The sequence below is a fragment of the Pleurodeles waltl genome, chromosome 9 (assembly GCF_031143425.1).
Source record: "Pleurodeles waltl isolate 20211129_DDA chromosome 9, aPleWal1.hap1.20221129, whole genome shotgun sequence".
In the NCBI taxonomy this organism is placed as follows: Eukaryota; Metazoa; Chordata; class Amphibia; order Caudata; family Salamandridae; genus Pleurodeles; species Pleurodeles waltl.
In genome coordinates, this window is record NC_090448.1 from 335,557,785 (window position 1) to 335,573,910 (window position 16,126).

At 46.7% G+C, this 16,126-nt stretch overlaps 1 protein-coding gene across 1 annotated transcript in view; it reads right to left on the minus strand.

The window, feature by feature from the left end:
• The window catches only part of USP4 (ubiquitin specific peptidase 4), a 789,752-nt gene that overhangs the window by 73,989 nt on the left and 699,637 nt on the right, over window positions 1-16,126 (minus strand). Inside the window, exon 19 of the mRNA XM_069206879.1 lies at window positions 10,220-10,369. Coding sequence (XP_069062980.1) covers window positions 10,220-10,369 — 150 coding nt within the window. The remainder of the gene's footprint in view (window positions 1-10,219; window positions 10,370-16,126) is intronic.

A 16,126-nucleotide genomic window follows, 5' to 3' on the forward strand; every position in this document is an offset into this window, starting at 1 on the left:
CAGTCGGCCCGAAGAGTGAATGGAAAAACTGCTGTCTAGCATGTGACAATTCAAGCAGGTGGAAGCAGTATCTTGGGTGGATTCAGGCACGACATTGGCCGAGGTCAGACTGACGGGCTGCCATGAGCTTCAGAGACCCTCTCTCAAAGCTTTCAGGGCCATGGCCTGGCAGTTGGAACCTGACTTCGAGCCATGGTCTGGGTCAAGGCACCAGAGAGATACCTGGTAAGGGTCCGTCACCGATATGGCGCGATGGCAGACGTCACATGGCTTAAACCCCGTCTTCCTCCATGTCATCCTGCACAGACTTCAAAAAGAATCGACAAAAAGGTTGACAAAGGCCTGTCAAAAAAGACAGAGGGAAGCTCTATTCCGGATCTGTGCTTAACCGTCAGGAAGGAAAAGAACTGACGTACGCGCACCAGGGTGGTGCCTTTATAGGTGACCGTGACGTCACAGACGGCTTCAGCGATGCTAACGACACCACGCAGATCCGAACGACGCCACCGGACGGTGTGTGCAGGGTACTGCTCAGCAAATATTCCGGATTCCAAGCTGATGCCAGGAAATTCTAAGGCATGGAACCTGCATCTAAGGTCTCTATCAGATACATAGATCGAGCTTGGGCCCACATTGGTTTGGGATCTGATATGGGCATCAGCACTGGATCATCAGCCACCAGGTATTTATCTCAGTGCCAGGGTGGAATTCTGTACTAGAGTCATTAAGAGCCTGGAAACAAGTCCCACAGAGACAGATAGCATGGAGAGGGACCTGCAGGCAGGAACTTGACTGGAGGCCTCTGCAATTCCATGCTAGAGGAAGTCGGAAGCACACTAAAGTTTTGAAGCATCATCTGTTTGAAGGCCTTGATTTACAACGGGGTCGATGATGGCTTGGGGAATTCAGGGGGCATCAGGATCAACTGTGGTATATGTTCTGTGACCAGTGACTTTGAGGAAGTGCAAATTGTATCTTGATTCTCTTCCACCTTATTTTTGGAAGCAAGGTGACAGGATGGGTTTCGTCACACTTCGCTTGCTTAAACTTGCACTCAAATTCCTGAGTACCCAAACATTTTAAGCTGGAGGTGGAGCAGCCAGTAGATCAGCACTGTGGCTTGGACTGGGACATGAGATAAGACAAGAGTGAAGACCGGGAATTTTTGCGTTAAGTGACAAACAACTTTGCCTCCCAGTTTCTAATAATCTTTGAGTGAACTAGCCGCATTCGTTGCACAAATATGAATTGTGTCCATAGCCTAGGCATCAAATGCACATCTTGTGTGGGTCTGTCAAAGGCATCTGCTTACTCTTATAATGGCATGGCTTTAATCTTGTCATTTTCAGTCCAAATATTGTAACCTTGTACATTGCTGAAAAGTTGTTTTGGGGAGCTGACAGAAGTCTGATAAAATGGAATCAAAGCTCCAGATTCCCGCCAGAAGGTGCAGAAGTAAACTATCTAGCATCAGTACGCAGATGTGGTGTTTATATGTGACTCCACACTGTCACTTCCAGGACGATATGGAGTCAGCGCGGAGCTACAAAGTTCCACCTGTTGGCGAATGGGAGTACCGCTAAAGATACAGTCTAGTGCTTGAGGGAAATTCTAAGGTGAGAAATCTGCTGCTAGAAGTATTAATCAGATATTGTATTCGATCTGCAGACGTGTGAACTGGCTCTCCTCAGCCCCTCGTTTCACGCCTTGCTCAATCTTATTTAGTACTTCATGGAGTTTTGGGAGTTCTACTTCCTGACCAGGCTATTTTACCTTCAGAGGGTTAGGAATCTTGTGTTGTGCCATAGATTCCTCAACCTTTTCTTTTTTGATAAGGTATTAGATTTCTGTATCCAGTTCTCTCTGCTTCCTCTAAATGGGGTCTGTGATTTCTTTTCTCCAACTGGGAATTTTCCTTGGAGGATACCTGGGCACCCTTCCTCTTTCAAGCTTGATTATCCTCAGAAGTCAAACCAACACCTTTCCATAACTCCTTACCCGTGACTGTCTCTAAACCCAGTAGGAGGAAAAATGGATAAAGCGCCTTTGAAAGTCTTTTCAGTGTTGAGGGCTTGTGTTTGTGCAGTTTTAGTTTTTCGCTTGATAATTTCAACTTCAGCATTTTAATCCCGAGATTGGATCACTCATCTCTTGACAGCTAGGACAGCTGTAGATTTAGGAACTGATTTTTTTCTTTTTAGGAGCCAGATTTTTTTTTAATGGGCAGATCAATATTCCTCACTGTCTGAGTCTGTGTGGTGTTCTCCCTGAGCCTCCTCGGCCTAACATCATCCTCCTCCAAGAAACCCATGTCCTCCATTGATGGATGTTTTTTCTTCTGCCTATATATTTCAGAAAGCCCTGCATGTCTGCAACCCCCCTAGTTGCAAGTAATGCTTTGTCCCTGTGAATTACGGTTTTGGTTTGGAACAGTCAACACATGCAACAATCCTTAGTCTTAAGGCGCCTTGTAGGAAAATGCCTCTCTTGGCTTGGTTACCCCTTAATGTTTTGCCTTTTGTTGCTGCTAGTTATGATTGAAAGTGAGCTGGGACCCTGGTAACCAGGCACCAGCACCAGTGTTATTTCCCTAAACTGTACCTTTGTCTCCACATTTGGCACAGACTTGGCACACAGGTAAGTCACATGTAAATGGTACCCCTGGTACTAAGTGCACCGTGGCCAGGGAAGGTCTCTAAGGGCTGAAGCAGGTATTATGCCACCATGGGGACCCCAAACTCAGCACATGCGCACTGCCTCACAGCTTGTGTGTGCTGGTGGGGAGAAAAAGACGGAGTCGACATGGCACTCCCCTCAGAGTGCCATGCCCTCAACCCACTGCCAGTGGCATAGGTAAGTCACCCCTCTAGCAGGCCTTACAGCCCTAAGGCAGGTGCACTATACCACAGATGAGGGCATAGCTGCATGAGCACTATGCCCCTACAGTGTCTAAGCCAATTATTATACATTGTAAGTGCAGGGTAGCCATAAAGAGGATATGGTCGGGAGTTTGTCAAATACGAACTCCGCAGTTCCATAATGGCTACACTGAATACTGGGAAGTTTGGTATCAAACTTCTCAGCACAATAAATCCACACTGATGCCAGTGTGGGATTTGTTGAGAAATGCACACAGAGATGCCCCCTGTATACCAGTCCAGCAACTAGTGTTAGGCTGACCAGTTTCTGCCAGCCTGCCACATCCAGACGGGTTTCTGGAGACATGGGGTGAGTTCCTTTGTCACTCTGTGGCCAGGAACAAAGCCTGTACTGGGTGGAGGTGCTTCACACCTCCCTCTGCAGGAACTGGAACACCTGGCGGTGAGCCTCAAAGGCTCAAGCCAGGAGTTACAGCGGCCCAAGCTACTCCAGCTAGTGGAGATGAATGTCCCTGCGACACAGCCCCCACTTTTGGCGGAAAGTCTGAAGGAAATAATGAGAAAAACAAGGAGGAGACCCTCCAGCCAGGACAGCCCCTAAGGTGGTCTGAGCTGAGGTGACCCCTGCCTTAGGAAATCCTCCATCTTGCTTTGGAGGATTCCCCCCAATGGGATTAGGGATGTGCCCCCCTCCCCACAAGAAGAAAGCACAAAGAGGGTGTAGCCACCCTCAAGGACAGTAGCTGTTGGCTACTGCCCCCCAGACATAAGCACACCCCTAAATTCAGTATTTAGGGGCAACCCTGAACCCAGGAAATCAAATTCCTGATGACCTACAACAAGAAAGATTGCTGCCTTGAAAGCCTTGCCATGATCACGGCGACGACAACTGACTTGGCCCCAGCGCTTTTTGTATATAAAAACCTATTGGCCTGGAGTTAAGTCTGAGTGTGTGTTCTCGTTTATTGCCTGTGTGTGTACAACAAATGCTTACCACTACCCTCTGATAAGCCTACTGCTCGACCATACTACCACAAAATAGAGCATTAGTATTATCTATTGTTGCCACTACCAACCTCTAAGGGGAACCCTTAGGCTCTGTGCACACTATCTCTCACTTTGAGATAGCATATGCAGAGCCAACTTCCTACACCCCCTGTAAAGTAGAACAAGCCTATTGGATGCTTGTTGTTGAGAACTACATGCCAATGTCAGTTTGGACAGAATTTAAAAACTGCTCTCATAGTACAAAATGGATAAAAGGAATCTCTTGGGAAACCACCTTCACAATATTTAATTCGCCAACTATCTCACTGTTACCCTGGAGAATATCACCAAAACCTTGATCCAGCACAGATGTCAACTACTGTCTCGACCACTTACATCGGTGTGTTCTTCCCTCAACAAATTTTCAATTACTTCTTCGTGAGCTGTCTTAGTACAACAATGAACCAAAATTGGAAAATAAGAACCTAAAGATGGTGGTCATGTCAGGAGGCAGTATGAACCCATTTCGGGGGGCCACGGGACAAGCAAGAATTACTGGACACAACCATGAGGGATGAGGTCTTTTTGTAATGATGTCACAGGGCCCAACCTACTCTGTGTCCTGAGCAACTTTGCCAAGTACTACCTCTTTTAGTACTCAACTTTCAGTGGTAGTGTGGGTTGAGCAGTTCAAGGCTCCTCAAGAGGGTGGTACGAGTGAGGCATACCGAGGCTCAAGACTCAAAGTATATACAGTAACGGTATTAGGATTTTGTTCAGCCAAATACTTTTTTTAATAAAATCCTTAAATTTGATCTGATTCCACAAACTATAGATCAACTCACTAAATCTCCACAGACTCTTAAGGTCAGCATGCTCCCACCATCTGGGGTGGAATGCCCTTGTTATGTCTAAAAGGGTTGGTTATTCCTTATTCTATATTGGAGGTAAGTCCCAGATGCGGCCCACACTAGTCCCTATGCAACAAAAGTCCATGTCTCATCTTTAGGGTAAATGCTAGCATCATTTAGGTACTAGGTGTGAAGAATTCCACAGCAGGCCCAACGGCCTGGAACAGTCTTATTGGACCCAGCGACAGCAGTCAATCCTAGAAAGCCCAGGGCGTTCCTTAGCGAGAACCAGTCTTCTGACACTGGGGCTTGAAAACTCTTGTAATCTTTGGTCGCTAAAGCATCGGCCTCCTCATCCCTTGGATGGTCAGTGCCTTGGTCAGATTTTCCCACCCGTCTCCTGTGGTGATCAATAAGTGTTCCTCCTGGCTTCAACAGCATGACGAGCCAGGACGGTGGGCCTGACTCACAGTGGCCTCCCTCCTGGTCACAAGGTGGGCAAAGGGGCAATGGTGTGAGTGAGAGTCTCACTGATTTTGGCCTTGTCTCCAAAGTGGTCCCCTTCCTGGTGACACAGGCATCATCGACTTTGGTGAACACACAGGCAATGGCCCTCACTTCCCGTGGCCCCCATCCTAATCACACAGGAGTCGCTGACTTTGGCGCTCACTTGGGGTCGGAGGCACTTCATGGTCACCCCGTTCCAGGTGCCATGGAGGTTGCAGAGTTGGGCACAATTGAGCAGCCAGTTTGCAGTCCTGCAGGGGTGCCAACCAGGGGTCTCACACTTTGTCCCTTTGGACCTCACTCCCTACTGAACTTCTGTTGCACTTCACATGGTCAACTGGTCTTGGCAGGCAGGCAGAAGGCTGATGCTCCTTCCTGGTGATGACCACTCACCAAGCAGGAGGACGAGCAAACCTTGCTCGGCAGTCCTACTTCTGGAAGCTAGAAGACTTACTGATTTTTCTCTTGATGAACAGTGATGTTGAACAACATGTGGGTCTCAAGGACTCACCTATACAGTTCAACTCCACACACAAAAGGGATTTAGAGTCTGATCTTTTTAAATTTGGGTTGTGGGTGTCAGCTCCTATGAAGTGCTCTCTCCTCTGCATTGCCCTTTTTCATAGGGACAATGTGGTGGGACAGGAGCGACTTATACTAAGTGACCCATAACACAGCAAAGGTAGTAACCTGGTATAACACCTGGCTGTCAGACTCCATTGAAATATGCCTCATAAAGGCTTAAAGGCATACGACTACCTCCGTTTCAAGATTCCCTGGTCCATTGTGCCAACCTCATCAGTCCCACCATGTCCCCGACAGTCAAGGCCCAATCAACCAGTAGGTTTTCCTAAAATCAATGAGACCTTTGATGTACACAGAAGATCCTCTTCTTCCCTTAGCGTCTGCTTCCACCCCAGCACTCAAAAATTTTGGTAATCCACATCTCCAGTGTAAGGGCTTTAGAGCTCACTTCTCCTAGCCTCTGCAAGCTGTGTGGTTCAGAAATGGCAGAAACAGACATGCAATTATCACACTCTGTCCAGCGCTACACACAATGAATGCAGGCAAAGGGTAAGTTAAGTACAAAGCAGTGGAACTTTTAACAAGTGGGCAAGTAGGCACCATTCCTACACTACAGGTAAAAAGGCCTGTTCACACTACTAATCACTATGAAACACAAAACAGGAATGCTGGCACCATCATCCTTCAGTCATTTAACTTCTGGTCAGGGCAATGGTCCTCTATCATAACTAATATAGCACATGATGTGCCCTTTTGGTCCAACAAGACTGCATTACCAAGAGACACGCCTAGGCCATGATGCACAAGCATGATCTGTGCCCGCCTATATATGTCCTTCACCAAGCAGGGGACTTTTCAGTTCCACCAGACCACCCTCCCAACTCAGAACCTCAAACCCACTCCTAACCTAGAGATATTGGGTTGTTATATCCGCAAAAAAAGCAGAGGTGTTAAATATGCTAGACCTAGGAATCATTGAGCACTCTGACAGCCCCTGGGCTAGCCTAGTGGAGCTGGTTCTAAAATCTCACTCCCAAAATGGGAAAAGGAGGTGAGGTTTGTGTTGATTACAGAGGGCTCAACACTGACACAAAAACTGATGCTCACCCTATTCTTAGGGCAGATGAGCTAATAAATACACTGGCATCTGCGAAGTATCTAAGCACATTTGACTTGACTGCAGGCTATTCGCAGATCAAACTGCCAGATGATGCAAAACCAAAGACTGCATTTTCAACCACTGGAGTGCATTATCAATTTACAGTTATGCCCTTTGGTCTGAAAAATGTACCTGCCACTTTTCGGAGGCTGGTGAATACAGTCCTCCAAGGTTTGGAAGCCTATAGTGCAGCTGATCTCGATGACATAGCTGTCTTTAACTTCACTTTGGATGACCACCGGGTCCACCTCTAACATTATGGAGGCTCTGCAAAAAGCAGGCCTCACTATCAAGGCCTCAAAGTCCCAGATAGGGCAGGGGAACTTTGTGTATCTGGGCCACCGGTTGTGTAGGAAAGTGCCCTTTTTCTTGGCATGGTTACCCCCATTTTCTGCCTGTTGTCAGTGTGTTTGATGACTGTTCACTGGGATCCTGCAATTCCGGACCCCAGTGATTAGGCTCTCTCCCTTCTAATTTGGTAAATGTAACCTTTTCTTCCCATAATTGGCATACTGGCCCCCCCCCCCCATGTAAGTTCCTAGTATATGGTACCTAGGTACACCAGGGTATTGAGGTACCAGGGGATCCTTATCAGCTGCAGCAGTTATTCTGCCACCCATATGGAGCCCATGCAAAAGGTTCTGCAGGCCTGTCATTGCAGTCTGCGTGAAATGGGTGCATGCACCCGTTTTCACTAAAGGTCACTGCACCAGGTCACTATAATTCACCCCTATGGTAGGCCCTCTCAGCCCAGAGTGTAGGGATCTGTGTGCAAGGGCACACCTTACCTAGCAGAGGGGCCCCCACAAACTCCAGATCCATTTTCCTGGACTTTGTGAGTGCAGGCACGCCATTTTACGCGTGGGCTGGACATAGGTCACTACCTATGTCCAGCTACATAATAATAACTCCAAACCTGGGCATGTTTGGTATCAAACATGTCGCAATCACACCCCAATACTGTTGCAGGTATTGGAAGTATGATTCCATGCACTCTGGGGGGCTCCTTAGAGGACCCTAGCATTGCTACCACCAGTCTTACAGGGTTTTCTAGGCAGTCCAAGCTGTTGCCACCCCTTAGACAGGTTTCTGCGCTCCTGCTGCTTGATCTGATCAAGCCCAGGAAGGCAGAACAAAAATGTCCTTTGGGAGAGGGAGGTAACACCCTCTCCCTTTGGAAATAGGTGTGACTTGCTTGGGAGGGGTAGCCTCCCCAAGCCACTGGTATGCTTTGAAGGGCACCAAATGTGCCCTCTGTGCATAAACCAGTCCACACTGGTTCAGGGACCCCCAGGCCCTGCTCTGGCACGAAAATGGGCAATGGAAAGGGGAGTGATCACTCCCCTGTCCATCACCCACCCCAGGGGTAGGGCTCCTTCAGAGGGTCCCTGGGTTCTGCCATCTTGTTTCCAAGGTTGTCAGGGAACTCTAGGAGATCCTGAGTGGCCAGGCAGGTGACGTCAGAGCCCCCCTCCTGATATGTGCTCACTTGGCTAGGTGCACTATCCCCCTTTCAGAGCTATTTAGGGTCTCTCTCTTGGGTGGGTCCTCAGATTTGGCTTGCAAGATTCTAGCAGGACTCCTCTGCAACCTCCACTTCGAAATCTGGCCTCCGAATCTGCAACTGGAACCTCCAGGACCTGACAAGCTGCCTCCAAGAAAAACTCCTCTTCTGCAACATTGTTTCCAGGGCTCCTGCCAGCAATTGCAACATTTCCACCGGCTCTACATCCACTGAGGGCGGCGCGTCTTCAGTCTGCACAACAAGAAAGACGGAATCTCCCTTTAGGTGAAGAAGTCACTCCCCTGCATCTGCAGGTACCTGCTGCAACGACAACCGGCTGCGTGGATCTCCTCTCATCCTGAGCTGCGTGGATCCTGCATCACAGGTGGTGGTCCAGAGTAGTTCTCTTTGTCCCCTCTGCCAGCTGTTCAACTTTGGTGACGGTAAGCCCTTGCCTTCCCATGCCGCACAGTATCCCAGAGCAACTTGTCTCTTGCAGCTGCCAAGGCTTGTTTGCATCTCCTCCAAGGGATCTTCAAGCGACATGTAGCTCCAGTCCCCAACACTCCTTCCTGTGATGCACAGCCCTCTGCGTGGTTATCCTGTGGTGCTGGGATCCCTTTCTGTAGTGCTGCTTGGGCTCCTTCTACGACTTCTGTGTCCCCATCCTGTGGTAATCCTGTGGGTGCTGCCTTTGCTCCTGTGGACTCTGTAGCTGAGGGTCCCCTCTAAATCCCCATCCTGGGTTTAGTCCTCCTGAGCCTAGTCCTCCTGGCGCTTGCTTGTCCCCGGCAGCTCCACTTTTCCACTAACTGCAAATTTGCCTTTGCCAAGACTTATTGGTGGAATTCCAGCACCAACACCCATCTGAAATCTTCACTTCAGCATGGCACATCTTCTGCATCCATCAGGAACTCTTCTCTGGCTGCAGTGCTGACCTGTTCTTCCTCCCCGTCGCCCAACTCCTGCAAGTACAGCTGGGTGGGTAGTAGCTCCTACTCCTCCTGGACTCCACTGACAGTTTTGGATTTGGTCCCCTCTTTCTAGGAATCCACTGCTGGTTACTTGCAGTCTTGTCTGGGTGTCTTCTTTTCCTTCCTTTTGGGTGGTATGAGGAAAATCCAGTGACTTACTCCTGCTTTCCTGGTCGCTGGGGGATACCGTGTTACGTATCTGTGTGGTTTTCTAGTACTCCAAGCTCCCCTCTACACATTCCACTTACCTAGGTGGGGGTTCTGTGTTCAGATTCCATTTTTTTAGTATATGGTTTGGGCTCCCCTCTAGGGTCACTATTGCTTACTGGTACTTGCACTGTTTTCTAACCTTTTCTATGCCTATTACTGTTTACTAGTGTATATATTTAGTGTATTACTTACATCCTATTGGAAGGTTGCCTGTCTAATATTTTGTGGTATTGTTTTCCAAAAATAAAGTACCTTTATTTGTGTACAACTGAGTGTTTTCTTTCAGGTGTGTAAGTGCTGCGTGACTACAGTGGTACTGCATGAGCTTTGCATGTCTCCTAGATAAGCCTTGGCTGCTCATCCACAGCTATATCTACCTACACTTCACTAAGTGGAGATACCTGGATGTGGTATAAGGTGTAAGTGCCTTGGGTACCTACCACACACCAGGCCAGCTTCCTACACAGTTTCTCATTTTTGGAAACTTTTAGAATAGGAGAAATATTAACGTGTGACCATACAAAACCCTGCACTTAAAATGACTAGCATAAAATGAACTATCAATAATTTTATGTGAACAAAAGGCTCCTGTTTGTAGAGGATAGTTAAAATCAAAGTTGTACCTGATTGGAAAATGCACCACAGAGTCAATTTTATCCCTCCAATATCGGTTGTATGAAAATCGTTTCAAATGCACCACTAAAATCTCTGGTAAAGACCACAAGTCAAACTTCTTCGTGGCTTGTTGATGTTTCTTGCAGTTAGGACAGTACCTGAAATAAATCACAATTACAAAAATGGTTATTTTATCATAATTACAGCATGGTTAATTTTTCATAAATGAAACAAAGAGGCATTTTAAGGGCAAATTTGTAGAATAGAAATCCTGCCTCTATGTGTGCTGGTTTATAGCTTAATCTTAGAAACACATTGCAATGAGAAGCAAACAATGTTACTTTCTCTGATAAGGATCAAAATAAGAACAATATTGTATTTCTAATCGATTTTAAGGGAAAAAGATGTGCATTTCACTGGCAACAGAACAAACTGCATTTCTCTACCCAAATAGTGTTGGGTAAAGGGTAGAAAGGCAGCTTTTTTCTGCTAGAAGTGGCACTAGCAGAAAAGGCAAGATGGCGGAAGGAAATACATAGTAAAAAGTCAACAGACAAAAACAAAAGAGGGTAAGGCAGTTGGGATGGAGATGATACAAAGGGGGGGGGGGGGAAGGTCTTAATGATCTGTGAAATTTACCTTATTTGCGTTAGCTTCCTTTAAGAGATTTTATAGATTTCATTAAAAAATAAACTGTTGTTATCTTTCTCAGTAAAGAGTCTTTCCTGCCTTTTTGGTATCCTACATATTATTATGAATACAAATGTGCTCTTAAAACCCATGCTACCTTACACAAAAAATGTACATTAATGGGAACATGCAATAATCCATTATCATGCGGGCTACACAGTACTTCATTTAGAAAAACAGGTCTATAATGGAGAAGTATCAATGAATTGTGGGTGTGAGGTGAAACAAACATAAAACCACATTTCCTGTAGTCAGGCAGTCTTGTTTGCCATAAAAGGCAGATTAAAGCAGAAACAAATCAAGCTTAAACAACTGTTCAGACAAATACTTTATTTATCTACAGATCTAATGAATACACAGACTGGCATAGAGGAACATTGCAACAGTTAATCGGCATTTCTGATGGATACTTCCAACCTCAGAATCTTTACCTTAAGAATGCATCCCAGACTGGATTCAGAAATTTTCTTAGTAGTGCTCGTGTGCTGTTAGGTGGCACTCTGCACTAACATCAGACCCTGAAATTGACAGAGTAGAGTGCCATCGCAGTGTGCTGACTTCAGTTCCTTTCTTTCCACGACTTCAAACAGAGCTGGAGCTCAGCTTCCACATTTGTTGGTCTTCCAACACCTCCCAAAGGAATCCATTGTGCAAGGAAGCAATATTCCCTACTCAAACTACATGCTTCAGTTCATGTCACTACCGCAAAAGACCGCCGTCTATCACGGACCAGCACAGGTTGTCTCTTTGGAGTTATGGATTGGGCACAACTTCATGTCATGCGAGGAGTGCTCAGTCATGCACCTGGAGGCGATCTGGAACCAGGAAGCAAAACGGTATGTTGCTGATCACAAGCAGTATTTGTGGGCACAACACTGATGTAGAGTTAAAGAACAAGTTTGTTATCTTTGGTCACTTTTTTTCTGGTAGAGATTCTAACTGCAGATTCCTCACCTTAGAATATTTCCCAGGCATCAGACTAGATCCAGAGAATATTGAGAATTACCTCTGCATGCAGACAGTTGGTGTTGGCCGGCTCTGCATCAGAAGTGACATCAGTGCTCACATTTGCACCACCCTGGCATGCTGACAATTTTCATTCATGACTATTTCCAGGCCAAAAACACAGAGCCACGTAAAAAACAAGGTTTGACCAGTGTGCAGTACATAATGGGATCACTTAGGTGAAGAGCCCAGTTCGCAGAAAGGGGAGGATGGGCGAATCAATGATGAGCCTGTGGTTACAGAGTCTATAGCAGAAAAATCATTACTAAAGGTAAGTAACTTGTTCTTCTGATAGAGATTTCTAACTGCAGATTACTCAACTTAAAATAGATACCCAAGCAATACGTCCATGGAGATGGGTTTGCGAACTGGCTCAAATTAAAAAGTCCTCGAGCATCAAATGGGCAAAATGCCTGTCTCAACAGGCCCGGCTGCCCAAGTAGTAATGCTTCATGAATGTGTGGCTGACATGGAAACTTGTCAGATGTCCAGGACAGGTACCCAATGTGCTAATGCAGTACTAGAGGCCTTAGCCCTGTTGGGATGAACCTCCACGCCCCAGGCGGCAGCTTCCTAGCTAGTACATATCACATTTTGATGCAGAGTTAAATCATTTGAAAGATGGTCCAATTCTGCACCACCTTGACTTTTTTCGCACGTGTGAACCCAATGAAAAGCTTATCATCCACACAGTGTGCTTTGGTGCGATCAACGTAAAAAGAGAGGCCCCGTTTTTGGGTCCAAACAATTGAGTCTCTCCTCTTCCTTAGGAAGACGAGGTCGGTTGAAAAATGTAGGCGGTGTAATGGAACGGCAGACGTGAAATGGAGTTACCACCATTGGCAGAAAAGAGGCACATGTCCGAATAACCAGTTTGTGTTGAAAAAGGTGTATGAAGGGTGAACCAACAGCTTGAAGCTCACTTACCCTCCTAGCCGATATAAGAGCCACTAGGAAAATGGTCTTGACTGTCCGTAGCAGCAGACGGCAGCTGTACAGGAGCTCAAAGGGAGAGCACATGATGTATGTTGGTACTAAACTGATGTCCCATTGGGGCATCAAAAAAGGGGTAGGAGGTAACAAATGCTGCAAAACCTTGTCACAACTAGGTGCTTGAACAGAGAGGGTTGATCAGGCAAACTTCAGTAAGCCCTAATAGCTGAACTGTAACCATTAACGGCTCCCAAGGCCTTGCTGGGCTAAATATAAACAGCAACACTTCCAAAAAGATGCAGAAAGTGGGTCCACTTGGCGAGAAGACCACCAAGTCACTTATCCAAACGGCAAGCATATACAGTCTTAGTTGAGGGACACATGGCTGCCAAGACGACATCACAAACCTTGGGAGGAAGATCAAAAACTCTAAGCTCTAAACTACATTTTTTCCAGAAAACTGGTGCTAAGGAGTCCGGTGATCTCCTTGCGGAAATTCACGATTCCTTTCCACGTTGGATGCTCCATCACTCTTCCCAGAGTTATTTACCCCTCCTCACTCCTTGAAAGAGGAGAGACTCCATCCGTTAGACGTCAAAAGAGCTTTGAACTTTTACATCGATCTTACCAAGACCTACTATCAACTTTTTGAGGGGCAAAGAAGGGTAAGGCTGTGCACAAATGGAGACTGCTGGGGTGGCTAGCTCTCGCATACCATTGACAATGAGCTGGCCAATAAGCAGCCACTGGAAGGACTGAGTCGCCATTCTACCAGGGCTTCTGCTGCTACCACTGTGTTGGTGCACGGAGTGCCTGTCCCTGACGTGTTAAGCTGTGACGTGGGCATTGGTGCACATGTTCATAAAGCTCTACTGCCTTGATAGCCCGGTGCGACTAAAAGGACTCAATACTCTTTTGTCCCGCAAGTCTTTGTGACCAGAGTCCAGGCCTCTGCCTTTAGGAGGTACTGCATTGGTATTTATTCTAAAAGTGAGGAATCGGACACCCTTTTCTATTCTCTGGGCAGGGAGAGCTCTATGGAAGGAATTAAGGTTAACACTGCAGGCTGATGCATGTACCACTAGGTTCTCCAGAGTAGAATGCCGCATGAGAAAGGCAAGATCACCAGGGGCTTGCCTATGGCAATGTGCCACTTGTATGTTCACAGGTGAACAAGAGCAAGGCTTGGATCAAGTGCCCATGAGACTCAGTTAGGGTCTCTGGATTGAAGAGCCTCTATGGGGATGTTAGTCTTTACTTTGACTAAAGGCTTTTGTAAATCTAGAACTTCAGCTGTCCTTCTGATTAGGATGGTGAAGGAAGCAGACTTCTACGGAAGAACTATGGGTGGGCAGAAAGTGGTGGGGTGGGTGGAGGGGATCAGTCATATTGTAGGTCATCTCCACTATCAACAAAAGCTATTTGGCTCTGGTCAGAGTCCGACCCAAAGATTCAGTAGATTCCTAGAGGCCAGTCTCTAGGCAAACGTAGTGCCTCATAAGAGTGAATGAGGGCTCGATGCGTGGGAAACAAACTCAAACGCAGCCTTCTTCGAGATCGAGATTTTGTTTGTTGTATGACAAAAATATGTGCTTGAGGTCAATCAGTGCCATCTGCGCCAGCATCGATAAGCCAACTATTAGTATGGATTGTGGTTACAGGTGTGAAATTGGCTTCGGAATCTTAGCGACTTCCAGAGGCATATTTGGCACTGAGGGAAGGCCTACTGGAGGCAACCTAGCAAGACACTTTTGTGGATTCAAGGTGTGCAAGAGTTAGCTGGTAAGGTGCCGAAAACGCAAAGCATGGTCCCCCTTTATGCCTCAATTTGGTGCAGCATCACCTATCCACCCGGGATTTCAGGGTGCATTGGAATCAGCTGCTGAATCAGTTCCTTAATAGGGAACCGGAAGCAAGACTGCGGAGCATACACCTTGACATTCTTATGACTTCTCAGACAGAGTGGTGAGGCTGGGATGAGGCCCTCTTGAACTTCCTGCAATTCTTTTTCAACTTCGCAACCTTCCCAGGTAGAGGATGTTGCAATAACCTAAATGAGACAAAATTACCACCTGAATGATGGTTTGTCAGGTGCTAGGGTAGAAAAGACCAACAATGGGTTTGAGACATCTCAAGAGCCTGAAACAGGTGCCCGCTACTGATTTGGCTTGAGTCTCAAAGACCATGGTGCTGACCATCCAGACTCCTACATTTTTGATGGAGGTCTTGGGTATGGGGTAGGGGCCCAAGGGAGTAAGACCACCAGTGGTCGCCCCTACAGTGGGTATCTTTTATTAGTAAAAATATTTCCATTTTGTTCACATTCAGACAAAGGCAATTTGCGTTCATCCACTCTGCAACAGCTAACTTTCCTTTTTAAGAAATGAAAAAGTCTTGCATAGAGTTTTCCAAGAGAGAAAGCACGAGCTGGGTATCGTCAGCAAATGATACCAGACCAAGCCATGAGGATTTAACGACTTGTGCCCAAGGTTGAATATAAACATTGAACAAGGTAGGACTTAATGAAGAGCCCTGGGGAACACCGTAGTGTAGAGCTTGAAGCTGAGAGCTGCAGGGAGGAGAAATTAACTGCAAGGAGAACTCAGATAGAAAAGAGGCAAACCAGGTCAGTGCCGACCCGCCAATGCCCTGTAAGCGCAGAGTATGATTTTATGAGACACAGTATGAAATGCGGCACTCAAATAGAGCAGGATCAGGGCCACAGATCGGCCTTCGTCCAGGGCAGAATATATTTGCTCGGAAACTGTGACGAGTGCAGATTCTGTGCTGTGCACCAGCCTAAAGCAGTTTATGGAAGTGTCCAAGATATGGTTGTCATACAGGAACTTGGTAAGGATGCCATTACAATGTCTCTTCGTAACTTAGGCAAGAAAAGGTAAGAGGGATATAGGGAGGAAAGTGATGTGTGGGTGCCTATATAGATGCCACCCCAGTGTGCTGGTCAGTTTCTTTTTGCTACTTCCCAAACTAGGAGAGCAGACCCATGAAGAACGCTGACCACTGGTATGGAAAACAGCCTTGATCCTAGAAGTCTCTTTGCAGAGTGGAGAGTATGAGTGGGAAGGATGGTTGAGTCCGTAAGGAACCTGCAGCTAGAAAGAGATAAGGTGTTACCGAAGGTAACTTGTTCATCTGCTTGAGACTGATTCCTTATCCTACAATAGGTACCTAAGCAATACCTCCAGAGAGATGGGTCTGCAAAACCGCTTCACACATACTCCTGCAGGACCAAACAGGCAAAGTGCCCATTTTGATGACTCAACTGC